The sequence below is a fragment of the Copadichromis virginalis genome, linkage group LG22 (assembly GCF_057382275.1).
Source record: "Copadichromis virginalis isolate Kocher_CV1m ecotype Utaka linkage group LG22, C_Virginalis_male_GT1.1, whole genome shotgun sequence".
Lineage (NCBI taxonomy): Eukaryota > Metazoa > Chordata > Actinopteri > Cichliformes > Cichlidae > Copadichromis > Copadichromis virginalis.
In genome coordinates, this window is record NC_140638.1 from 3,949,961 (window position 1) to 3,976,898 (window position 26,938).

General features: G+C 41.4%; 1 protein-coding gene across 3 annotated transcripts in view; it reads right to left on the reverse strand.

Annotated features, from left to right (window-relative positions):
• LOC146682456 (chloride channel protein 1-like) overlaps positions 1 to 26,938 on the reverse strand; it is a 53,056-nt gene that overhangs the window by 13,710 nt on the left and 12,408 nt on the right. For all 3 annotated transcript variants that reach the window (XM_085445197.1, XM_085445196.1, XM_085445195.1), the window contains 11 exons: positions 26,679 to 26,780; positions 26,430 to 26,514; positions 21,579 to 21,734; positions 13,114 to 13,183; positions 12,803 to 12,913; positions 11,684 to 11,897; positions 11,183 to 11,316; positions 9,503 to 9,594; positions 7,991 to 8,104; positions 7,233 to 7,320; positions 4,108 to 4,190 (listed from right to left, as the gene is read on the reverse strand). In XM_085445197.1, the coding sequence (XP_085301323.1) occupies positions 4,108 to 4,190; positions 7,233 to 7,320; positions 7,991 to 8,104; positions 9,503 to 9,594; positions 11,183 to 11,316; positions 11,684 to 11,897; positions 12,803 to 12,913; positions 13,114 to 13,183; positions 21,579 to 21,734; positions 26,430 to 26,514; positions 26,679 to 26,780 (1,249 nt within the window). The remainder of the gene's footprint in view (positions 1 to 4,107; positions 4,191 to 7,232; positions 7,321 to 7,990; positions 8,105 to 9,502; positions 9,595 to 11,182; positions 11,317 to 11,683; positions 11,898 to 12,802; positions 12,914 to 13,113; positions 13,184 to 21,578; positions 21,735 to 26,429; positions 26,515 to 26,678; positions 26,781 to 26,938) is intronic.

Below are 26,938 nucleotides of genomic sequence, written 5' to 3' on the forward strand. Positions count from 1 at the left end.
AATGAATGCAGCAGGTGAAATTCAGGCCAACACCTGCTGCGACCTGTTTTGTGAAACTGAATTTATTACTAGCTGCGATCGCAGAGCTAATATTGCTTTCACCTTGTGGAAACAATATGATTCTGTGGGTGTGTTATTGTGGCAAAATGTGATCCTGGAGACACACTCTGCAACAGGAACAATCAAAACATCCAGTTTTGGGTGCTTCAACGTGCGTTTGCATGTCTGTGGATGGATTTTGTACTGAAGGAGGACTCTAAATGCGCTCCGTTGCCTTGTGTGATTTCAGAGGGAGCAGAAAGGTACTGGCAGGACAAGTGGAGAGCAGCTCTGGCAGTGGCTGACACAATAATTTGGATGTGGTAGCAGTGTGGTGAAACCATGGGGAAAAAAAACCTTTTGATTAGCCTCAAAGTTATTCTGGTAAACATCAGATGTCTCGGGGGGGGGGGGGGGGGGGAGTGGTGCTCTACTCAAACTGCATACAGTGTTACTGGGACCTCAACTGAAGATATAGTCAAGTGGTAGAAGGAACACTTTGAGGATCCTTAATCCCACTGACACATCTTGTGTAGAGGAAACGGGGTCTGGGGGATAGGGGAACAACTCGCCTATCACTGGGGACGAGGTCACCGAGGCAGTTAAACAACTCCTTGGTGGCAGGGCCCCTGGGGTAGATAAGAGTTTCCCTGCGTTCCTGAAGGCTTTGGATGTTGTAGAGCTATCTTGGTTGACACGCCTACGCAAAATTGCATGGAGGTCACCCTGGAGTGGTTTGCAGCTCAGTGTAAAGCAATAGGAAAGACAAATCTGAGGCCATGGTCCTTAGCTGGAAGAGGGTGGAGTGCCCACTCCAGGTCAGGAACGAGTTACTACTTCGGGGTCTTGTTCACGAGTGTGGGGAGAGTGGAGCGTGAGATTGACAAGAGCATAAAAGTGGAGCTCTCGATTTAGCATTCAGTCTACCGTCCTGCCCTCACCATCGTCACGAGCTCTGGGAAGTCATTTGGTGTCCGTTTTTAATTCTCACTTCACTACAACTGTATGACAGATGAATTTTGTTTAAATGTCACTGACTTATTAGCAGCAGGACTGCTTTGACTGAAGGGCTGGAGCTGCATCAGCTGCTGGGTTTGACCTGCACTAAACAACAACTCCCCACCTTGTTTGTGGAGTTGGTGCTTTATCACCAATTTTGAAGACAAGTTTTTTTTTTAACCCTAACAGCCAGAACGAAGAGATGGACTAAGATGGAGTAAGTTGAACTATGATTTTGCCCACTTTTCGCTAAGCTAACCTCATATTTTGTCTGTCTACATCAAAGCAAAGTTGCACCAAAAACCTCCAGCTGTGGTTTGTCAGCGATATCAGGAGAATCACAGCTTTGGTTGTCTTATGGTGCATAGACACAAAACACCAAGTGATGTTTTTGTGCTATGTAATTACATATAAAATCTATGCAATTCTTTGCATTACAATAAATAAGCACGTCTCCCAATCAGAAATGCGAGGCCTGCTCACTGATACAAATTCAAGGCGGCTGGAGCTAAACTTCTCTTCTACAAGATGGCAACAGCCCTGAAGCTAAAGCTGAGGCTTCAGAATGCTAATCGCCGCACTGTGGCTAGATCCGTCTTTTAGATACAGTCTATAGTTTATCACTGAAAGTATAACTATTGTTTTATTCAAGGATTAGCAGCATGCTAATATTATTACACCTGCCAGATGTTGTCCTAAAGGTCATTGTTTGGTTACCTGCACTCGGCAGTTGGTAAAATAAACAATACCTGGGTCACAGAGAGAATCCAGCCTCAGCTTGGCTTGATTGCTGGTAGCAGCATCCCACTGTGTGCCTATTTGATATTCATGGTTGTAGAAGTGTGGCTGATGTAAAAACAATCCCCACCGAGGAACAGGATTGAATCCAAAAACATAATAGAGAGTCAGACTGGTAATTCACCAGCCACAGCAGTGGGCACAACACAAATCAAATTCTAATCTTGCCAGTTCACAAGCATATGCTTATTTCCAGGGTGGTTTTCATTCTTGCATGTACTGCCTTCCTTGCGAGCCAAGATCACCACCAAGCTGAATATAATGACTCTGCCACCAGCATCTGCATTTCCATGAGAGCGAGCGAGAGAAAGATGCTCGACTTCAGTGAGTTTTCCTGTGGATGAGACGTGAATTCATGTGCTTCTGTCAATCAGATAAGCATGCATCTGCCTGAATAGAAAGCAGACTGGATCTTCCATTCGCCTGGAAGATGTGGTTTCAGGAATTTTTCTTTTAGAGAAAGCGTTGAATGGTTCGCGACACATGGGAAAATTACACTCCTGACACAGCTTAATAATTAGCTGGCTGGAGGAAAGAGCGCAGAGGCTTACAAAGGCATTAAATACACAGACATGTAGAAACATACAAAGATGCTGGGATTTAATTCATTTTGGCTTTATTTATGTGACAAGCAGGCAATACTCTACATCAGGCAAAAAAGAAGTCAGCAGAAGTCTGTAAAAGACCTCTGGCAGAACCAGGATCAGGGATGGGACGCCATATAATACAAGAGATTTCAGGGTTCGGGGAAAGACAGCAGAGAAAGGAGATTCTCCCCTCATGTCTACATATATAGTTCAGTGAAAAATAAAGACACCCTAACTGCTTCCATAGGAATTAAGAGGGTAAGTAACAGTGAGGTGCAGCTAATCTGATGAACTAGATTTATTAAACATCAGCACTGTTGGGTGTAATGTGCTCAAAAGTAACATGTTACTGTAATCAGTAATGCAGTTACATAATGCATTATTGTACTAAACAATGATCACATCAACTTCAGTAGGTAACAAAGGCAGTGATGAGCAGCCATGCTTGCAGCATTGTAGCCTCCATTGTTTTTACTGTGCATGTTTGTACAGTAGAATCACTGCGGCAGTAGCTTTAAGTCCCTTTGGATGGTTTTCAACTTTGCATTTGAAAAATCTATTTTAAAAAAGGGATTTTTGTCAGTGTGTGGAACTGTAGCCTCAGGTTTATATCGTTAACTGGTAACTTTGTGAAAATGCGATTCATGTCATGTTACGGAATGTAGTGGGTCACTTTTTCTGGTGTCTAATTAAGTAACATACTGCATTACTTTAAAAAAAATTAATGAGTAATATATAATATATTACTATTGTTGAGTTGTGACTCCAACACAAATCATCATCTAATATAAATAAGTTTTGACTGTTTGCACGTCTAGGGGCATTCAGGTGTGCTTTAACACAAAGCCGCAATCCTCCCAGGAGCCGACATCTGAGCAAACACCCCAGACTCTACAGGCCTCAGTTAGCATGTTGAATGTTACAGTGCATGACAGCACAAAAGCCTGAACAAGCATGGCCTGTTTGGAAAGGTTGCCAGGAAATTGGGTCATGCAACAGGACAATGAGCCGACACTGACCGGCAAATCTACAAAAAAGGAAAGAATTGAGGTGCTGCAACAGCCCAGTCAAAGTCCAGACCACAACCTAACTGACATGCAGTGGAGAGAGCTGTGCATGGCCTCATTGAACTGGCACCATGTTCTAAAGAATAATGGGCAAAAACTCCTCCACAGCAATGTGAGAGGCTGATAAAGTCATGCAGAAAAAGTTATTACTGGTAAAGCTGGTTTTACAAACTGCTGAAGTGTGCAATAAGAAGTGCAGACACACCTGAACGTGTCTGCCTGCTCTCAGAGGTTCACATGACTGTTCTTGCCTTTGCAGTAAAAAGAAAAATAGCCACTCACATTTCTCTTAAGTGGTTTCCATGTGACAACAGAGATGATACTGCATTGAATTAAGGTGTCATGCCTTGTCTAATAGCCCTGCGTGAAAGAGGGGTTTAATTACTGCATATTTAAACAGAATTTAATCTTTTCTCCTTTGTTTGATTGTATCTATCATGTCTTTTAAGCAGAAAGGACAAAACATGAGACCGAGAGCAATGCACGAATTAATTATTGTAGAAAACCATCCCACCCTACAAAGACGTGACATACAGAGTGGAGATGTGAAGCATATTTAATGCAGATGATGCATGAGAGCACACGCACTAGACATGCAATGAGACGTGCAGACACACCTGAGACTGGCCCTCTGTCTGCCTGCTCTTAGAGGTGAAGATATTCCTGAGTGTTTTCCTCACAGACTGCAGAGAACCTTTTTCTGAGGGAGGAGTGGAGAAGGAGACTCAGTGGGTAAAAGGTCAATAAATTATACAAATGCAGCTTTGGAGAAAATAACTCAAGAGTAAATGGAGACTTTTAGAGACTGCAGGGAAAAAAAACCTCGTTGTTGCCTGGAAACCATTTCACTGGGACATTGTCTGTCTCTTGTTATGTTTGATGGGCTACTGAGCAGTTTGCTGTGCCACAATAGGCACAGACACCATCTGGATACTTGGAGTGAACAAGCTGCCAAACCTTCGCTCACTGCTGTTTGGGTTGCAAAGTTATTAATTCCAAACATTTGACATCTGTTGAGGGCAGCAATGAACATGTTGAAGTCAATTTGGTAACCTAACAAAAAGAGTAGACAGGTTTAACTTTAACCTTTAAAAAGCTAGAAGAACATATTTATTGCTGCAGGGCATGATTGAGTTTAGTGGGGAGTCTTCTGGTTTGTCACCATCGGGAGTCTCACCAACATGTGATGGAGAAAATAAATATGTTACAGGTAAAGCTAGGCTTGCCTTGAGTTATTTAATGATCAAACACAGCTATCTTTCTGTAAACAAGCCTTTCTCGTGAACTTAACAAATTTGCATTCAGGGTTTTGCAAGCTGCAAAAAACACATTTTAAGTTGCGTTTTAATGCATAAAGTATATTTTTATGTATCAAATTACTGGAAACAACAGGAATAATGCACAGACTTCTGTTCACTAAGCAAACAGACTCTTTGCAAAGATTATACTGTTGTGCTGAAGTGCAGTCAACTCCTAAAGGACAACTTCAAGCCTGTGCATTTCTTCTCACGTGAGTCATCTGCAAAATGCTTTAGAATATATATGCATTGCATTTTCCCTATCTTGAATTCATCTTCTTTACCGCTTCTCTTCTCTCAGCCAACTAAAATTAAGTGGACTTTTTATGCTTTTTTTGTAATTGTTTGCCATATATACATACACACAGTTAAAATTATGGATGCTTATATTAAACATGGTCAGTTCAAACAATGAGGTCATTATTTGTAAGTAATCCATTTGACCTGAAAGCTTCAGACTGTGTTAAACACTGTTTTTCCTACTTTTGACTCGATCATGTCAGTGAGAGACTGTGTGGCAGACTGGAGGAGAGATCAAAGCCACCCTGTTTGATGGCATCCTTAACGACGTCCATTACTCTACATGTGTCCTCTCGGGGTACTCCAGCTTCCTCCCACAGTCCAAAGACATAAGTGGGGCTAGGTGGTTATTAGATTGTAAATTAACCGTAGGTGTGAATAATTGTCTGTCTCTCTGTGACAGCTGTATCCCACTTCTCACCCTGGACAGGTGGGACAGGAAAAAACCCGCTGTGACACTAAACTGGATAACCAGAAGAAAAAATATGGATCTGTTTTATGTCCAACAGGGATATCTCTAATATATCCCACCTGTCTGCTGCATGAAGTGGGGGAACTGAGGGGATGCAAACATCCCAGCAGAAAATTATTATTTTAAACTGTAAAACATACAAAACACCTTTATTATAGTTTAAAAATAAAAAAGGGAAGCTGAGCATAACAGCTCCAGTTTAAAGACAGATAAAAGGCTCAAAAAGCACCATTAAAAGCTGAAATCTGTTTAACAAATGATGTAAACTCTTTTTTTAAACCAACAAATCTAAAAGCAACACATATTTTGGCTTCATGTATTAACAGTTGTGTTAAACGACTCACTCTGTCAGCAGTTCCACGACTAAAACCTGCACCGCCTTTTCAATTTCAATTTGAAGTAAATATTATTTATAACAATTTCTCCAGTCATCTATTATTATTATTATAGATGTTTTTCATTTCATTTCACATTTAGCTCGACGGTGTTTGTTGCTGTGCGTTCACCTCTTTGTTTTCTGAAGACTCCTGAATAAATCCTCCCAAGTGGGATAATTAAACTTTTATTCGAATGTGCCTGTGAGATGCAGAAATGGAGCTACCATTTTGAACTGTGTGTTAAACTGAAGTTCTTACTTCGGATTTCCCAAAATTGCAGCTTTTGTACTGTCTATGATCAGTGCAAAGACCAGCTTCAGTCCTAATTCAGCCTCCCAAATAAATATGACATGAACAATTCAAAGTGTGACCATCTTTGTGAGTGTTATAAGAGTAAGAAGCTCAGTCCCTGCGTGATGTCTTTAATTTGTTTAAACTGCTTTATTGCTAAAAACGGCTCAGAGGGCCGTTCCTCCTGACCCCTGTGTGTTTGGATTAGCATTAATGCTGCCACTGCTGTTTACACGTTGTGTAACATCACATTGTTCCTTATGATTTGATTAATTCTGATGGGTCCCCCTTTTCATACTTCACGAGCACCAATAAGACGTGTTTGTGTCCTCTGGGCAGTAATCTGCTCAGCAGATATGAGAACCTGGTGAGCCTCATACACCATCTGGGATGTGACTAAATGCTTAGTCATATCAGAGGAGATTTTTTTTTTCAAGGAGAAGAAGGGGAGACATAGCGAAGAATAAATCCCATTACATCATCCTAGTGAGCAAAACTTGTCTGAAAGAATCAATATTACTGTGACAGGAGCCATAAGGCTTTCATTCCCCAGCCTCGCCTCCATGCCGCACAACTCCACGGGTGTAACCGAGCTAAGGAAGAGAGATCAGGAATTGTAATTGTCTTCTGCAATCTGATTTCTGTCTAGATAAAATTGACCTTTAACCCTATGCTGAACTTGAACAGAAACTTGGGCAACAGCGAAAGAATCACCCTCCGAATACACGATGTGTTAAAATGTTTGGACGTGTGCTGCTTTGCTTTACCCAGACCACCATTACAAATAAGAATAACATTATTACAATAATAACAGACAAAAAAGGTGAAGAAATTGTTCATCCTTTTTTAATATTCGGCGTACGGTAATATATTCCTCCTCTGAAGCAGCTGTAAGGGTGAGAAATTTATACACAGTCATGTTTAGAGATAATGTATGACTACTACACCTCTGCCAATATTAAATATTTATGTTTTCTCATAAATATGTAATCCTCTCAACTCACCAGGAGCAGGAGCAGTGTGGTTTGAGGAAGGCTCCTGGGGCTTCTGAGGAGGCAGGGGACCGTTCCTCTCCTCCTGGACTGGACTACCCTGCAGACGACGGCCACGTGTTATTAAGGAAATTAGCATTAATAAAGAACCTGCAGACCAAGTGGTAAAGGTTAAACTAGGATTTAATGCAAGGGACAAGCAGCAATATTTTAAAGGTACTTTTTGTAAGTGCAAAATCTAATTAATAATAACTTCATTCCTCACCACCAGGGGGCAGCGTTTTACCTCTGGATGCTCTGAAATATTTTCGGATGTTGGTCTTTTAACTCCTTATATTCTTTTAGACCTAAACAAATGAGCTCAAAAGGTCGTGCATCTTCCCAAAAGCCATTGAACATAATCGAGTTTTTAATCACTTGCCTGATTAAAATAAAAGTTACATTTACTCTCTGCACCATCTTATGGAACTAAATTCACATTCAGTTGATATTCCTTCAGCACAGTGCACAGATGTTTGGGACATTAAGTCAAAGTCGTTGCTTTTTCACATTCTGCTGATAGCTTCAGTTAAATTTGGAAGGAAAACTGTAACACAGAGGAATTTGCATTGCATATATTTACGCTGAATACAATTGGCATAAATCTATGACTGGGGTCAATCTTTCACTTAAACGTTAAACAAATTAAAACTGAGGAAAGCAGCTACAGAGAGAAAACCCATACACAATAAAGGAATAATCCCTATGAATATATTAAATGAAACGCCCACCTTCTCTCCCTCCTCCTCTTCCTCCTCCTCCTCCTCCTCCTCTTCCTCATCTACGAAGGCGAAGGACTCCCAGCTGTGCTTCTGAGACTGGTTCTGCTCCTGTAGGCAGCGACCCTGAACTCACATCCAGACAAACACATTAAAACAGAGCGGTGCTGTACCTGCGTCAGACTAAATCTAATCTAACTGCTTAACGTCGATGTTGTTTTAGCACCTGCTCTTTATTTTAAGTCCTGTTACCTCACCCGTTTGAATGGGTTAGCAAATCCAAGACACGGAGTTCTCCTTGTGGGCTTTTAAGGTGAATCATTACTGTACAGAAGGTCTTCCACTCACTACAAAATCAATATCTTTTACACAGTCAAGGTTCAGTCTCCATGTTTTTTCCTTTCCAGCATCTGACTGAGTATATTTAATTTCTGTTTTAAGATATTTATCAACATCAGAAATAATTTTAGGACTACATACTAATGTCACACTAGTAAGCATTATTAAGGTATCTTATGTTTATAATTATGATTGTTAATAGCAGTGATGTGGTAGCACTGCAGTGATAGCTTTACATAGTGTGACAGTAACAGAGGATAAACATGTCTGCATGAATGAAACACTTAATAATGCTGAATAGTGTAATAATAATACATTAATAATAGTGTGATAATATCAAACATCATTATAAAGTTCTTCAGTGGGAATCACTTGGCTTAGATTGGTAGACCACAGATTGGTACTATTGGTGATTTCATGGGAAAAATCTTCTCCAAAAATGTTCATTTTTATATCAAGAAAAACGAGCAGAGAGATTTTTAACACCATCACATAAAAAAACACAGCGATTACTAGAATGTTTCATAATTTCCATAATGTTTTCCAGTTTTAGATTTCACTCTGCTCAGTACCAGCTGACTTTTCAGTGCCCCAAATCAATAACAATTGTAAACACTTGTTATTTTAATGTCTGGCTTCAGGCTCTGCCTCTGCATGAATACACAGAGCTTCAGCTGAACTCGAGAGGCGCTCGAGCAGCTAATTCACTGACAATGTCATGCTGTAAACTCAACATTATGTAATTTCGGTAAAACGTTAATGGAATTATTGCATTAACAACCATGTTTGTACACTAGTTATAAATTATACATCTGCTTTAGGGAGCAAAGTGCTTCAAAAAAAACCCAGTAAATCCACAGGATGTTAGCTCCTGTGTTTATACATGAAATCGTGCTTGTACACAGCAGCGCTCCACAAGGTATTTATAACAATCATTTACATGTTCTGCATCATTTAAATGCATCATTGTTATTCAGCTTGAAGTAAAACTGAGAAAACTTTACTTGTGTTTCTCTTTAAAACTATGGAAAGTAGCAAAAACCCACCCTGTGGGCAGTTTTACCAGATCTGCACGGCTTGTTTGAAATTCTTCATTCTGGATTTAGGTGTAAGGTGAACAATTTATGTCCCAGATACAAATTTTGGTGGTTGTTAAGTTGGTGGTTGCCCTGTGACTGTCCTCACCTGCATCAGGAGCCTTCTTTCTGGTGACAACCACCAATCACAGAGAGCCAGAAGCTCCACCCTGTCAATGCTGCCCAATAAGATCATAGAATCTGGAAGCAGAGAAACAAATGTTAATTTTATTAATATCACGATGCCTTATGATTCCTATAAAATCCATTAAAAATGCAAAGTACTCTTATTTAAATACCTATATTTGATACTGTTGTATTTAATGTGATAGCAGCAACTCTTTGTGTTCTTTCAATTACCAAACAAATTTCTGTGAGACACTTTGTTGGCTCATCCACTCATCCAATCCAGTTCTATTTTATCTACATCAGGGGTCGGCAACCCGTGGCCCAACATTAAACTGCGGCTCCGCGTGGCTTGGGAAAATAAATTATAACTATTTAACAGAAGTGTGTTTTACTTGTGTTAGTTCTTTTTTTCAACTTGCAGTTCGAGACTGGAAAATTATTGATTTATCTTGAAATATTAAAATAAAATTATATTTTATTATTTTTTGTTGCTCAAAATAAGCGTCACACTCACGGAAGCTGGTACGCCCTCCAAAACGTTGTGCATTTATTGAGACTTTCAACCCCAGGTAGGCCAAGTATGGAGAAATGTAAGAAAAGAAAAATATCTGAAGAAAACAGAACATTTGTTGATGCCGGGGCAGATTCATTTGCATTTACTTCTGACAAGAGTGAGAAGCCTACCAGCATGCATGATTTGTGGATTGTTGATCCACATACGTATGTGAGCAGCTGTTCTCCACCATGAACTATGTTAAAAACAAACACAGCTCACGCCTCACCAACGACAGTCCTGCGTAAAGCTGAAAGTGACTCGTACAGCCCCGATTTGCAGACGCTGTGCGCAGAGGTTCAGGAGCAGAAGTCCCATTGTAAACATACTACGGCAGACCCGACGATGTTTGCATGAACACGCTTTTCAGCATCTCTTTATTGACCACTTTTCACACACAGTTGCTGCACACATGCAGTTGGCTTTAGCTTTCCAGCTCACAGCCTGACACGTACCAACAACAACAACACAACAGCAGAGAGAGCACGAGGCATGATTTCGGATGCCGCTCAGGTGCATCCGCCTCCTTGCAGCGGCACCGCAGACCACGCTCCGCTACACACATTAATCAGGTAAAATAAATATTTATGCAAATATTTATTTTTCATTGTTTAGTAGCATTTTTTCCAGTTTATTTTTTAAATTCAGGTCAAGGTTCGGCTACAGTCTCCGAAAGCCCAAAGGCGACATAAGGATGACAGCTCACAACATTTTTTATTTGGTAAATGGATAATTTAAGTTTAGCTTTATATTCATTTAAAAGAGACCTTCAACTCGGCATGTTTCTTTTTTTTGTTATAATTTTTTAAGAGTTTAAAATGTTTGTGTCCATTACATAAATAAAATTTAATTTTCTCTGTAGCATTTTGTGGATTTCATACGCAACACACTATAGTTGTTTATAGAAAGCATAAAGGTAAAAACAAACAAACAATATATACAGTGTTATCTTCATTTTAGATGTCAAAAAGTATTTCCAGCTCCCAGTGTTTTCCTTTCTGTGGAAACTGGGTCCAAATGGCTCTTTGGGTGTTAAAGGTTGCCGAACCCTGATCTCTATAATCCCCAGTCGAAATAGCAAGGAAGGCGCTTCATCGGTCTGTTTACCTTTTGAGTCGACCAGGGGGATCGATTTGAGTGAAGTGGAGTCCAGCAGGAGTTTGACTTCTCGGTATGTGGACTGAGACGACATAAACTTCACCGTCCTCACCATGATGTCCTCTACAAAGATGTTGTATTGGCTGTGAAACAGATACACAAAGATGGAACTGCTACACAATTTTAGAAAGCACTGTACAAGAAAATTACCCTTCATCGTTACCAAGAGGCACAAATTACATGTTTCAGCTGCATGGCATCTCTGCATGCTGAGGGTCCTTTATAATTGTACGGTTTCCTCATCTGAAGGGGTAAACTGGAAACCTCTTTTTGTCACTTTCTTTTATTTTCTTGCAAACATTTATTAATTATGCAGAAATGTAATTCTTAATGTTTTTTTATCCACCAACAATTACACCATTTATTTCCCTGCCAGCTGGAGTTATGGAGGGCATCATATTAAATTTGTTGACATCGTTCCCACAACTGGCTTGTAAAAAGAAAACAGACCTCATGTGTCCGAAGCCAAGCTCCGGCAGGTACGGGAGCTTCTTGACTTGGATGATGGAGTCGTAGAGGGAGGGCTGCAGGCCCTGGGCCACCATGTTGGCCAGGATTACTGCCACCATCATGGGCAGGATGTGGGAGATCTGACCTGTCAGCTCGAAGCAGATAACCGCCGTGGACACTGTGTGAGTCACAGCCCCAGTCAACGCTGCTGCTCCTGCCAGAGAAACGGGATGGGATGATGAGGGTGGGGGAAGGGAGACGTGCCAAAGGAAAGACAGTACAAGATACAGTAGGAAGAGATGGATCACAGAGTAACAGGAAGGAGGAAGAGTAAAAGTATACTGATGGAAAGTAGAAGACAAGGAAGACTGGAAAAGCAGAGCAGAATAGGATGGGAGCAGATAGGAACAGACTCAAAATAAAATAAAATTAAGAGAAAAAAGAAAATCAAGAATGAGGGAGAAAAGGAAAATCAGTGGAAGGAAGAGGAAACCATGCTGCACAAGAGTAGATTAATGAGAAGCAATGTAAGGAGATACTGGGAGGCTACCGAGAGAAGGATAAAAGAGAAGAAGAGGTTAAAAAAGGTAGAAAAGGAGGAGAGAAATTAAGGACGGGCTTTTGTAGGCCAATGGGAGCGAGGATTGAAGAAAAGGCCACATTTCTGGGTCAGCTGTTGAGGTGAGGACAGCAGAGCAAACCCAGGGTGACATTTAACTGTCAGAGCACAGCGACCACATGCTCTGATGGAAAGGAGGAAGAGGAGTTGGGATGGATGGAGGGAGAAGATGACAAGAATGGGGGTGGGGTAGCGGATTAGGTGGGGAGGACAAGTTGACAATGAGTGACGACTGGAGGACGAGAGAGGCTGACAGAAGGAGAAGCTGAAGGAGAAAGAAGACGAGGGAAGTGACAGTACAGAAAGAGGAAGAGGGTGGAACACGCCCGACAAGCTGAGGGCACAGGAAGCTGACAGTTAAGGGGGAAAAAGATGAGGACAGTTTGACAGTAAGACTTATATGTGAAGCTAAAAAATAGGCTAGTTGCTAAGGTGGATCATAGCTGTGATTAAAGAGTAAACATGTGGAGAAAAGCTATGAGGAGAAACAAGAAACTAACCGATGACTGCGTACCCTCCAGGGATGATGCGGTAAAGGATGCCATCAAACACGATCCCATGAGGAAACAGAGTGGCCATGATCTCCCCTACCAGCCTGCCAAATGCAGCTCCTATAGGACGAAAGTGGGGCTAAAAGTAAATATAGTTTAAAAATAAAATACATTAATTATCATCACGTCACTGACGAAGCATGTGAATCATTAAAGTTTAGATAAAGGTTTCTGAACTGTACTGTTTACAGAGTCAGTATTTATAGTGACAACCAAAGAGGATGAAGACTTAAACCAACGCAAAGCTTCAAAACACTCACCTAGGATGAAGACCGGCATGAAAGCTCCGGATGGGATGGGCATGGTGGTGGCCACAGCAGACATCCAGAACTGCAGGAGAGACAACATGAAACCCTTTTTAGCCAAAAACTCAGAGCTGACGATTGCAACCAATAGAAACCAGATGAGACTTAACTTTCTTACAGTTCAGCCTCTTATCGGTGTCTCCACCTCCACCTGTGGAGAAATACTGGCTTGTGAACCACGTTTAAGTCATGTTAGGGCACTCTGCTTTCACACTGGAAACTCACATATCTGCCTACAACACTATACTGGATTCATGAAATGAGTGTGTGCCTGACATTTGGACAATAAAGCCTCCAAGGACATAATAACTTAGTGATATGAATCCGAACTGTGGTATTGGGCTGAAGTTTGATTTGGAGCAGAAAACAACACTGGGAATGAATAGCTATTTAATTTTTAGCACATATGATGCATGTGTGCGTCTATTTTTAACTTTCTTTGGTTCATTAGTTTTGTTTTCCTTTGTAGGAATAATTGCGTGTGAAATACTGCACATTATGTGCATGTGCTAAAATCATTCTTTTCTAAAAGCTGGTTACAGAAGACATTCGGTGACATTCTTTTGAGAACATATTAACACAACTTAATAATGTGCTTTAACCCAAATGACACCAATGCAAAGTGCCAAAAACTAAAATTCCTCCACCCAGCCACTCGATGCTCAGGATCGCGTTGATCTAGAATCTACACTTTCATGTTAAAATACCTAAAATTACAAACTTTACAGAGAAATAAATATGTTTACAGCCACAGTTGTGACCTGTGGCAGTTGTGGCTCAGGAGTTAGAATAGATCGTTTACCTATTTGAAGGTCAGGGATTTGATCCCCGGCTCCTCTAGTCTGCATGTCATACCCATGAAGTATGTTTGGACGCTTAACCCCAAGTTTCTCCCAATGCATCCATCAGGGTACGAATGTGTGACATTGTGATTAGCCTCACCTGTACTCATTAAAGTCAATGAACTGTAGTTTTGGATCATGTTTGTGCTGTTGGTATAATACACTCAACAAAAATATAAACGCAACACCTTTGTTACTGCTCCCATTCCCCATGGGATGGACGTAGAGACCTAAAATTCAATCCAGATACACAATATAACCATCCCTCCCAAACAGTGGTCACAAATCAGTCCAAATGTGTGGTAGTGGGCACATCTGCCATATTGAGATAATCCATCCCACCTCACAGGTGTGCCACATCAGGATGCTGATCTGACATCATGAGTAGTGCACAGGTGTACCTCAGACTGCCCACAACAAAAGGCCACCCTGGAATGTGCAGTTTTGTCTCACAGCAAAATGCCACAGATGCCACAAGCAATGAGGGAGCGTGCAACTGGCATGCTGACAGCAGGAATGTCAACCAGATCTGTCGCCCGTGCATTGAATGTTCACTTCTCAACCATAAGCCGTCTCCACAGGCGTTTCAGAGAATATGGCAGCACATCCAACCGGCCTCACAACCGCAGACCTCGTGTAACCACACCAGCCCAGGACCTCCACATCCAGCAGGTTCACCTCCAAGATCGTCTGAGACCAGCCACCCAGACAGCTGCTGGAACAATTGGTTTGCACAACCAAACAATTTCTGCACAAACTGTCAGAAACCGTCTCAGGGACGCTCAACTGCATGCCCGTCGTCCTCATCGGGGTCTTGACCTGACTCCAGCTCGTCGCCGTAACAGACTTGTGTGGGCAAATGCTCACATTCGATGGCGTCTGACACGTTGGAGAGGTGTGCGCTTCACGGATGAATCATGGTTCACATTGTTCAGGGCAGATGGCAGCTGAGAATGTTCTTGCATGGCCAGCATACTCACCAGACATGTCACCCATTGAGCATGTTCGGGATGTGCTTGACCGGCGTATACGACAGCGTGTACCAGTTCCCACGAATATCCAACAACCTCGCACAGCCATTGAAGTGGAGTGGACCAACATTCCACAGGCCACAATTGACAATCTGATGGACTCCATGCGACGATGTGTTGCACTGCATCAGGCAAATGGTGGTCACACCAGATACTGACCGGTTCTGGGTCCCCAGACCCCCAATAGCGCAAAAAACTGCACATTCCAGGGTGGCCTTTTGTTGTGGGCAGTCTGAGGTACACCTGTGCACTACTCATGATGTCAGATCAGCATCCTGATGTGGCACACCTGTGAGGTGGGATGGATTATCTCAATATGGCAGATGTGCCCACTACCACACATTTGGACTGATTTGTGACCACTGTTTGGGAGGGATGGTTATATTGTGTATCTGGAATGAATTTTAGGTCTCTACGTCCATCCCATGGGGAATGGGAGCAGTAACAAAGGTGTTGCGTTTATATTTTTGTTGAGTGTAATATGGCTTATTGTGCATTTAAATTTACCATTTAAGAAGTATGTAGCTCAGTTTCAGTGAAGGCAGTTTCCGTATTTTATCTGTTAGCGCTAATTAGCAGGTAGGCTATGTGTTTTTCTGATGCATGTGTACAGTATATAAATGCAGCTTGCTAACCAAGTTTGATTACGTTAGCTATTAGCATGAGAAGCACTATTCAGAGTTTGAAAAGCTGAACAAGACAATCAGACAAAACACACAATTTAATTCTAAACCTTCAAGTTCAAAAGAAAACACATGAGGTCTTTTTTTTGTTTTTGTTTTCATTTTCAATACATCTCCTTTGTCAGTGCAGCACATCCATCTAATACTAATTAGACTGCTACCAACATGTTGGGTGCATAGCAACAGGAGAACATCTTTGCACCTTTTTAGCTCTTGTTGTCTCAAATATCCAATTTGGCATTCGCTTGCTGTGTTACAGAAGTGGCCAATCTTGAAAGCGTGTATACATGTATGCTGTGAGGAAGGGGACCCAATCACCTTTGGGTGTCCTTGAGCAAGGCACTTAATCAACAGCTGCTCCAGTGAAGCTGCAGTAGATAGTGACGTAGCTGCACTGGGTGGCTGCCAACTCGACGTGTGCGTGAAAAGATCACGGTCCTCTGCAGGGTGAACTAAAGCTAAACTCACCCTTCAAATGTCATTTGCACAGTTCGCGTCCAAATAATTTCTGTATTCATCAGAAAGTAACTCCAAAATAGCTTTCCTAATAATATGCTTTCTACTCGGGTGCTGAGAGCTCATCAGTGATAATGAATACCTTCAGACAAGGCCTGGATTTTTGGTGTGCGGGGGTGAAAGTCTGTCTGTTCCAGGCACCAGATGCTAAGCTTTGTCTTTTTCATTCAAATGGATTGGTGGGAAACACTACATTACCATTTTAACCATCCAGATTACCAATTCTACACATAATTTGTCATCATCGTTTGATAACTTAATTACTGTGGAACAAGATAAAAACTCATTAGCACGTCTTTCACAGGGTGGCTGCTATCCTGATGACAGAGGAGACTGCGCTCGGTCTTCTGCTCTCTTTTAATCCTGACAGTCAAACACAATCAATCAGAAACTCACACAAAGAGAGTCTCACACATACAAACACAGTGTCACCCAGCACTCGCTCCTTCATCAGTGTCACAAATCCCGAGATAAATGGGAGTTGAAACACTCTGTTTGCTTCAGTGTTTCAGAGAGGCCAATACAGAGTGGAGTGGAGAAAAGGGAAAGAAGTACAGAGCAATGTAAAGAGATTTAAGTAAAAAACTTCAGAGACAGGTGCTACCATAGACTGTATATAAAAGATGTCCATTTTTCAGATAACATGTGAAGCGTTTTACGCCTGCATTCTTTCTAAAAGCCAGCAGGGGGTGACCTCTGTTGTTGCAAGAAGTTAAAATTGTTGTAATTAAGATTCTCAGTTGAGTCAGCAAGGAGGATAAAGCAGGATATGTGAGTCAATGCATGTGCAGTGATATCGAGTGATATCACATTTCTATGCATAGTTTTTAATCGCGTGGTTTTACGTAGCCTATCACTTTCTGGCTGAGTTTCTGTGATTCGAAATCCTTTCACTTTGTCATAATACCACTAACAGATGATTGTGGAATATTTAGAAATGAGGAAATTTCATGACTGGACTTGCACAGCTGGTATCCTGTCACGGTACCATTCTATAATTCAGTGAGCTCTTGAAAGCAACCCATGTTTGTAGATGCAGTCTGGATGCCTAGGTGCTTAATTTTATACACCCGTGTCCGTGGAAGTGACTGGAACACCGGAATTCAGTGATTTGGATGAGTTTCCGGTAGGTGTTGGACTCTGCCAGGGCTGCCCTTTGTCACAGTTCATAACTGTTTTGGACAGAATTTCTAGATGTAGGCAAGTGGTAGAAGGCTTCCACTTGTTTGGTCTCAGAATCTCATCTCTGTTTTTCACAAATGATGTGGTTCTGTTGGCTTCATCAGGTGACAGCCTCCAGCTCACACTGGACTGGTTTGCAGCCCAGTTTGAGACAATCAGCACCGCCAAATCTGAGGCCATGGTTTTCAGCCGAAAAAGGGTGGTTCACGAGTGTGGGGAGAAGGGAGCAGGCGATCGACAGATGGATTGGTGCTGCGGCTGCCCGATGCAGACGCTGTACCGGTCCATTATGGAGAAGAGAGAGCTGAGTGTAGAAGCGAAGCTCTCGATTCACCAGCTGATCTGCATCCCTACCCTTACCTATGGTCACGAGCTGTGGGTAGTGACTGAAAGAACGAGACTGTGGATACAAGTGCCGGAAATGGGGTTTCTTTGAAGGGTGGCTGGGCTCTCCCTTAGAGATAGGGTGAGGAGTTCGGCCATCTGAGATGGGCTCAGAGTAGAGCCACTGCTCCTCCAAATCCAAAGGAGCCAGTTGAGGTGGTTCGGGGATCTGACTAGGATGCCTCCGGGCACCCCCTAGATGAGGTGTCCCACGGGGAGGAGGCCCTGGGGCAGACCCTGGACATGCTGGAGAGATTGTATCTCTAGGCTGGGAATGCACTGGTGTTTCCCTGGGAGGAAGTTGCCGGGAAGAGGGAGGTCTGGGCTTCTCTGCTTAGGATGCTGCCACCGTGACCCACCCATTGGCCTAGGTTATTGTTATGATGGTTATGTTTAATTGTCGAACACTCTCTTGGAAAATGAGAGAATTTCTTGCTCTTTTCTGGATATTCATTACAACCTGGAGTGTTTCTCTAACCAGAACTTGGAGAACCTGCTTCATTTAGCAAAAGCAGCTGAACTCTGAGCTGCTGGAGAACAACTATGCAGGATGAGGGACTCACTGAAGATACAGCTGATTACGCTCATTTATTTATTGTCACAAGTAACTTTTGCAACGCTCACATGTGCATTTAAATTTAACATTCACGGAGCTTTTTATATAGACAACGACGGAAAGTCAAATCAGGTAAAGGACAAAAGAGGAAGGCAGATTTTGAGTGTGTAGTGGAGAAAAGCTGACAGCAGCCGGAAAAAAACCTCTGTGTGTGTGTGTGTTGGGAGTTTCACCAGGCAGCTGCTCTCAGTTTTGGCTGAATTAAGTTTGCACTGCAGGGGGCCGCTCTGCTCCAATGAGAAACACCATAACTGAACCAATGCAGTGAATGATGCTGAGTGACAGCCTCTAATATCCTGTTGATACAATTATCTGTACAACATTACTGCCTAATTTGACTTTAGACAGAAAAACAGATCGAGGCTCTTCAAAGAGAAACAGGTGAGAATACCTTTTCTTTGGAGTCATCTTGGAAATTTAACCTAATTTCCTGAAGAAAACTTAATCTAATTTAAATGGTGAAATGTATAGAGCTACAAAACATTCTGTATACTATTTATTTGGATTGATTTTTAAGCATCAGTGACAGCAAGTGTTGATGTTTAAGATGCAGGCTTTATAATCGTTTGCCTCCAGCTGGACTCACATGAAAAAGCTTCGTAATTTTGAAGAAAAATAAGCAAACAGGAACATATTTGTGGTTTTAAGTGGACAGAAACATATAGCATAATAACACATCACCAAGACAAACATGAACTGACTTCCATGTAGCAGTTTGTACTTTGTATTTAGTGAAATGGTAATGTGCTTTCACACTGCTGTGTGCCTGAGCTGTTGAGAAGTCACAGATTTTCACCAAACAGGAGGCATCGACAGCTTGGCACCATTTTCTGCACCAGCCAACAGACTGTAGGCTGGTCATGACTCAGGAGTATTTAGAGACCAGACTTTGTCTGTCTGGGCTTTTTTTTATTTTATAAAAAAGCAAGCATTACGTGACTTTGGAAGCTCTGGTCACAGCATTTCAAAAGGAAGAACAGCATTGCAGGTTTTTTTTTTAAAGATTTGTTTGGAAATGCCCAGAGTTAAATAGAAATTTGTGTGCTCTGATATCTGCGTAGATTCTCAGTCATCCAGGTCATGGTAGTCGTAAGAGCTTGAAAAGAGAGCAGCTGAACTTCTTAAAAGACTCTGAAGATGTTTCACCTCTCGTCCAAGAGGCTTCTGAAACCAAGAGGGAGTCCCAGGGATTTAAACCCTACGGGGGTTGTGCTTTAGGTGGTTGTTCACCCACTATTAATAACGAGCGTCACACAGGTGTGAAAAAGGTATAGGTCATTATCACGAGTGTCCTCTGAAGATTACATTGTATTTTAGGTCCATTTTATTTCATGAGACATTTTAAATGTATAAATAACATGTAAGTTTCAAGCCCTTGTACATCAATGCACCAGCTGTCTTGGTTCTGGGTCATTGACTCAGCATGTTGAGTTTATGAACCTTACAGGGTTTTTTTAACGTCTTCTGATAACTCTCCGTTTGTCGTGTCATTTGCTTAATGTCTCCCTCTCCTTAGTTCCTGGTTATAGTTTTGTTTATATTGTTAGTTTTGTGTTTTAGTATCAGCTCCCTTGTATTAAGTTCATTCGTGTCGCTGGTTTCATCATTTAGTTATCACGTTTTATTTCACTGATAGTTATTTGTTCACATGCCTTGTGTTGAGTTTTGCTTGCCATCATCTCATTTTCCCAGACTGTTTGCACTCATGTGTTTTCCTCAGCTGTTTCCAACTCTCATTATCCTCAGTGTGTACATACAGTAAGCCCAGCCAGTCCTTTTATCCTTTGGCAGCGCTTTAGTTTTCCTGTCTCGTGATGTTTCTGGTTAGTTTGCTTTTGTGTTTTCCCTGACTTTTTGATTAAGTTGCCTTTTGGACTTGAATTGTCTTCATTTTGAGTTACAGTCTGTCTGTTCATGTGCTACGTCTGCATTTAGGGTCCACACTCCACTTTAACACCAGTAAAGTATATATTGATTGCGAACAGACTTTTCAGTCCAGAAAGAACAACTCTGGAAAATGCTTCAACTTTGTTCTCCCAAACATCATTTGTGAAGACGATAACGACACCAGAGTCAGTTCAGATTTCAGATCACGTATAATTTTCACAATTATTCTCAACCCTGTTCGGACCCTGTCTGGTTGTTGTCAAAATTCCTTCTGACTGCTGTCCTCTACTCTGACATTGTCTGGATGTTAATGACTTCGCCCATTAATTTGTATGGGTGAGAGCAGTTTCTGCACTTGGGAGCAATCTGAAAAGATGGCCTTGGACATTAAACGATCATTTCAAAGTCTGCATAAGATCTTTAACCAGACAGCCATCTGTATTCAAGGCCAATAGACGGCTGTCAGGTTCATCTTTTTATCCTTTGTTCACTGGTTTTTGCACCAGTCATTGTCCCCAAGCTTTATAGACAAAGGGTTTCTTTGTATCAGTTAATTGTCTGAATTTCATGATTTTATACGACCTATCACTCTGCTTGGCTCCTTTGAACTGTTAGACGTCTGATGTTATTTTGAAAGGACTTTACCTTGGTCTGTATCACAGGTTTCTTCTTTATTAGGATTTATTTGGGTTGTTTGTCATGTTCTAGTGCACATTTGCCCACCTTTGTGCAAACTGGGATTTTTTTTACAGCGTTTCATCAACTTTTTCGCTGATTCATTGTCATCCAAGCACCTAGAACGGATTTACACACACATCTATGCTCATAAAATATTTAAGCAAACAGCTAAGAAGACAGTGGGAATTCTGAAGCTCTGGGATTTGAGTGTGTGTGTGTGTGTGTGTGTGTGTGTGTGTGTGTGTGTGTGTGTGTGTGTGTGTGTGTGTGTGTGTGTGTGTGTGGCTGCGCTAAAGAAAACCTAAGAAAGCTAGAAGTGTTGGCAGCCTGCCAGCTCTGTTGACCTTGAACAGGAAGAAAAGGAAGACGACAAACACAGATGTCCCCTTCACCAACACACAACATGAGTGACCTGCAACAAATGTCCCTAATGAAGAGGAGGAGGATGACGAAAATGCTGACGTCAGTCGGAGCCTGCCTTCCAACACAAACACACACACGGTGTCGCAAACAATCTCACATAAACATGCAGATGCATAACGCAACTTCGCACAAATACACAGAAAGGATGACAAAACAAAATTTCCTAGCAGTCACAAACCTTCATGAGGAAGAAGAGCACCAGAATGACAAAGACGCTGACATTAGGGTGCAGCCAGGCAGCAGAGCGGCCCAGACCGACCGGTGGAGGAGACCCTGAAATCTTTGTCCATGTGAAGTTGTCAAACAGAGAGTTGATGCACTCTCTGGGCATCAGCTGGAAAGAAAGAGGACAGAGGGGGAAATGAGGTGAGGAGAGGCAGAAGGGACAAACTCTGAGACAGATGGACAGAGGGGAAACTGGTGCAGGAGGAGAAAAGCAGAATATCTACAAATGTACCTGATTTACATTTAAGATCTTTTTAAAGGCACTTTAAATAAAATGTGAAGCCAAACCTGCATCAAGGTGAAAATGTGATATCTGCTCAAAATTAACCATAACATAAAAATTAGATAAGTTTAGGAAAATGATTTAAATTAGTTTATTATTGTGAAAATAAAATAAAAACCTTTGACACACCCTGAAGTTGATTCATAATCATTTCCAGGCAGTGGTTTCAACCGACAGCAGAGACGGTTATACTTTAACCATTTTTTGCCAAACTTAAAATTTGGCTTGAAAAACAGCAGGCGTGGCTAACAAAGCTTTCTTCTTTTGATCAGCTGTTAAATCAGCTGATAATCGGACCTCCTGTCAATCATTTTCACCAAGTAACAACCTTCATTTTTTAGACAACCTCCAACTGTCTAACAAATATGATGACTTTTCGTGTGGCACACACTGCAAACTATATTCTGTATAAACTTCAAGTATTTTATTTGATGGTTACTTGTGTGTTATATGTGCGTTTGTCCTTTGCACCCATGCAGTTCATGAGTGCAGCTTGCTAACCAAGATTGCAAGTGTTAGCACTCTGCCTGCTCATTTTACATATTACAGTAAATGTGACCAATTTCATTACACCATCTATAGTTTTTTTTATTTACAGGAGTCAGTCAAACGTAACAATGCATTCACAAATCTGTGAAATAAAAAGTACCCTCACACTTTTCATTTTCAAAGTGTGACAAAACTCGTTTTTTCCAAAGAAATAGAGGATTAGAACACAGGGAAGATATGTAAGAGGTCGTCTACACAAAACAAGGGGAGAAGGTAAAGCAAAAAAAGAACAGGATGAGAAAATTATTGAAAATTAATGAGAAAGTCAAAAAGGAGAGGGATATAGGGGGAAGTTATAGCAATAAAAAGTGAAAATAAAAATAAAAACAAGGAGGAAACGGTGAAGGGAGAGAGGAAAGGAGAGCAAGGGAAGGAGGAAATATGGTTAAAGGCGGAGTGAAATTTAAAAGGAGGATGAGGGATAAGAAGGAAATGGACACGGAAGAAGAGGAAGAAGTTTAAGAGGGAAAAAGGGAGGAAAAAAAGTGAAGTGAGGAAGAAAGTCAATTGAGATAAACAGGCAGGAAGTCATCCAGAAGGCTGGAAGCAGACGGGTATGGGTGGCCGTGTCCAATGAGTCATTCACTTCTGATGACTCATGAATGACTAATTCACTTCAACCGTTTTTGCTCCACATTTGCATAGATGCCTCTGAAACTGCTCACAGGAACAAAACGCAGCGCCTCCCGCATCTGCATAACGCCACTGCGGGGGGAGAAACAGCACCAACGTCATTTTGATTTCTCTACTTTTCTATTTCCTGCTTGAGTTCGGCTCGAATCGTGGTCCCTGAAATCCACCGTTTCAAGTGTGAGTGGAACTGTTGAGGTTCTGTGAAAGGCTGCTGTGGGCCTCTGCAGGGCTCGGATGTAAAAGGCTTTCCTGCTGCTTTTTGAAGTTGCGGGTTCATGTCTGGTTCACAACCCTTGTAGCATTTAATCTCCTCTCAGTGAGTTGCTTCTTCTGTCACTTTGCACCGAGCTGCCACGTTGGATTGGAAGGATTTCATTCCCCAAAGGGTGTGGATAAAGTCTTTGAGGAAAAGAAGAGGTGTCTGTCAAACATGGACCTGTTCACCAACTTAATCTTTTTCCTGAGGAGAAATGATTAAAATTTAGGCATCGCCTGTGTTAAAACCCACAGTGTGTCTTCATTAAAAAGGTGTGACGCATTTCTACAACGAGTGTGTGAATCATGTTGGGGTGTTACTGACTGACATATGCATTAAAACACATACCTGGTTCACACTAAGTGGTCTATTCTGAGCGCGTGTGAAACACATGATTAGCTTTTAGCTCTGGGTGGGTGAGCTGTTGATCTTTTTTCTTACCTTGAAAATCCATTTGCACACAGCAGGGCCACAGATGTGCATTAATATGGCGAAGATGTTCAGAATATTGCACATAGGGATATGTGCAATATTCTGATGTATAAGGAAAACAAGTTTTTAAGGCTAAAATGGTAAAACAGAATAGACAGTGTTGTGCAAAAGTCTTGAAGAGTCTTAGTTCATATTTTCCCATGAAAATGGAAACAGATGCAGACATACATTTCTCCACCGTGGTCAACAAACTGCCAAGCAGGCAGGAAATGAGAGAAAGGAGATCAGCAGAAGGAGAACATGGGTCGAGTCAGGAGGCTTAAGTACGAGATGAAAATAGACATGGAAGAAAAGGACCGAGTATAACAGAAAAACATGAATTTTACTTCACAAAACACAGGAGTTGGTTTATTATTGAGTAGGTTGAGTTAGTTTGGTGCATTCTCAGTAAGTCTTTGGGTATCAGAAAAACTTGATTTTTTTTCTTTGTTATTTCTATAAATCAACCAATTTTGTCAACTGTTGCCACACATAAGTGGAGCATTAACATCTATGTTAAAATATTTATTGTTTGACGGCCGCGGTGTCTCTTTCCATGCCGGGGAACTTTGAAAGCCTGGGCTCCAAGACTTTGTTGAGTGAAGAGCCGTAAACACTGACACAGCTTTCCAAAAGAAACACAACATAATACTACAGTTATTCACATTATATTACTAGATCATACTGTGTGGCTCGTGCTTCAAAGTTAACCTTACAACAGGGCTAAAAACTGATATGCCAAATTTTTATATCAATTATTAAAAACATTCGGGAGGGGATGGGTAGCATTTTCTGCCTCAGTGAGTCATGCTGACTTAGGCTACATCCACACGTACACGGCTATTTTTGAAAACTGAGATTTTCTGTTTTTGTTTAAAAAAATAAAATAAAATAAAATCCTGTCCACACGTACAGTTTTGAAAACATCTCTGTCCACATGTAAACACAAAACATGAAGTCAAAGGATGTCAAGAACATGCCAAATCCTAACCGTGAAGTAATGTTGGCCAATCAGAAGACTAGAAGCCTGTGAGGGAAAGAGTAAACAGGCACTCACAAAACCTTGAGTACTTCTGATAAGTAGTAGTTTTTCTGGAAAGGCAGCTAATTTTGTGTTACTTTTCAAGTGCTTTCATCATTTAAAGTGTTAATAACTAAAGACAGTATTTTGGATTTTGTCTCACTGGGTCTCTTGGCCAGACAAACTGAAAATTTCACGTCACTCTGAGTGACTCATAATCATAAGTCACAGCACTGTGAAATATGGCTGGTGGAGACTCACAACTTAGGCATGAACAAAATGCATACAGCATGCATACATTCAATTTTTAAAAAAATTACATTTATTCAAAACCAACGCCGACGTTGGCGTCGGGATTTGGGTTTTAAGAGCGTCTGTGTTTAATGTAGAAGTTCACTCTGACGCCTCTGTCTTTGTAAATGGACGGACAGTAACTGCATGTTTATATGTAAGCATGTAAAAACTGCAGATAGTCAGATTAACAGCAACAGTATTTTGTCTCTATCCGCCATTGCAGAAATTCATCTCATGTAAACAATAACGTGGTTTTTAAAAATCTCAGTTTTCAGTGACCCAAAACGCCATTTACGTGTGGACGAAAGGTCCAAACGCATAGAAAAAGATGCTTGTGTACGTGTGGACGTAGCGTTAGATAAAGTAAGCAAAGAGCCAATTGATACACAGAGAGCAGAAATACACCAAACTCCATGAATCCAAGTGGAAAAATATGCAATAAGATGAGAATCAACTTTTACTTTCTTGTCATATTTCTCATCACAGGAAACGCACTCGTTTTCACACCCGTGTCCTATGTTGAAATCAAATTAGAAAGCAGTATAGACTCACTACAGTCATCCTCCTTAATATTCAGTAACATGAACGGGTTGTGGTTTGTTTACTTTTTCTTTTAGGTCATCGGGGGTCGGATTGAGTTGTTCCACAGGCCAGTTCAAGCCCTCAGGCTCTGTTTTGCTTATGTGTGCATTCGGGTGTCTCATTATTTTCCAGCCTTCTGCACGACTTTGCTAAACAGTGAGAGAAATTTGGCTTCAAGCAACCAGTGAATAAACTTCTATATATCTGAAAACTTTTCAGCCTTTTACAAACTTAACTGAATTCATCTTTGGAGTCTAATTACACTGCATGATTAAAGTTCGCTGGTTTGTCTCTCATTAGTGCTCAAACTAAGTGTTCATGTTAGGAGCACCCTGCGGCACTCAGAGGTCACGGTTTGTAAATACTGAACTTCAAATCCCAAAACTTGTGTGATGTGACATCAGTGGAGGGGACACAGCAGGCTCACATTTATCATGGCTACTGGACTGTGATGATGCTTTGCACCAAAGGAAACCGAAGATCTAAGAGACCACTGGTGTCGGCTTTCTGTGGACTTCAGGCCAAAGAAGCTCAGATTAAGCTTTCAGGTTACGATACGTATACGACTACATGAGGATGGTTACTGGACACCAAAACTTTGTGTTCTTGATGTAAAAACAAATGATTACTAAAATAAATAAATTAGCATGTAAATCAATTATTCAATATTCTATAGTGCTTACATAATAAACAGGACAACAAGCTATAAACTGACCTCTCCTGCCATGAACTGTCCAAATCCAGGTGGAAAGGTCAAGGTGGCGATTATCAGCGTTACCACAGCGGGAAAAAGCAGTCGGCTGGGAGGGAAAACAAAAGGAAAGTCAAAGCTCTGTGAACGAAACAAGCACCAGTAATTACCCTGATTATACCTGTGCATTAAAGTAATTAAAATACCCACAGTAAGGCACAGGCAGCATGGGCTAAAGTAAATTAAAAGCTGCCACAGCAAAGAGAGGCTCACTGTTTAGTCAGGAAGCGGGTCATGGCATTGGGTCTTCTCATAAACAGCACCACCTGTCTGTTGAGGTAGACGAAGAACGCGCCGAAGAACCCGCAGAAGATCCTGTACCAACGAGAAAGTCGGACACTCATTAATTACAGCCTTAAGTCATTTATTATATACATGTTGCTGTCATACATATCAGCATAGTCTCAAGACATTTGTCCAGTGTCTGACGTTACATTGGGCACTACTGGAAGTTTCATTGGCCAGTGGGGGAA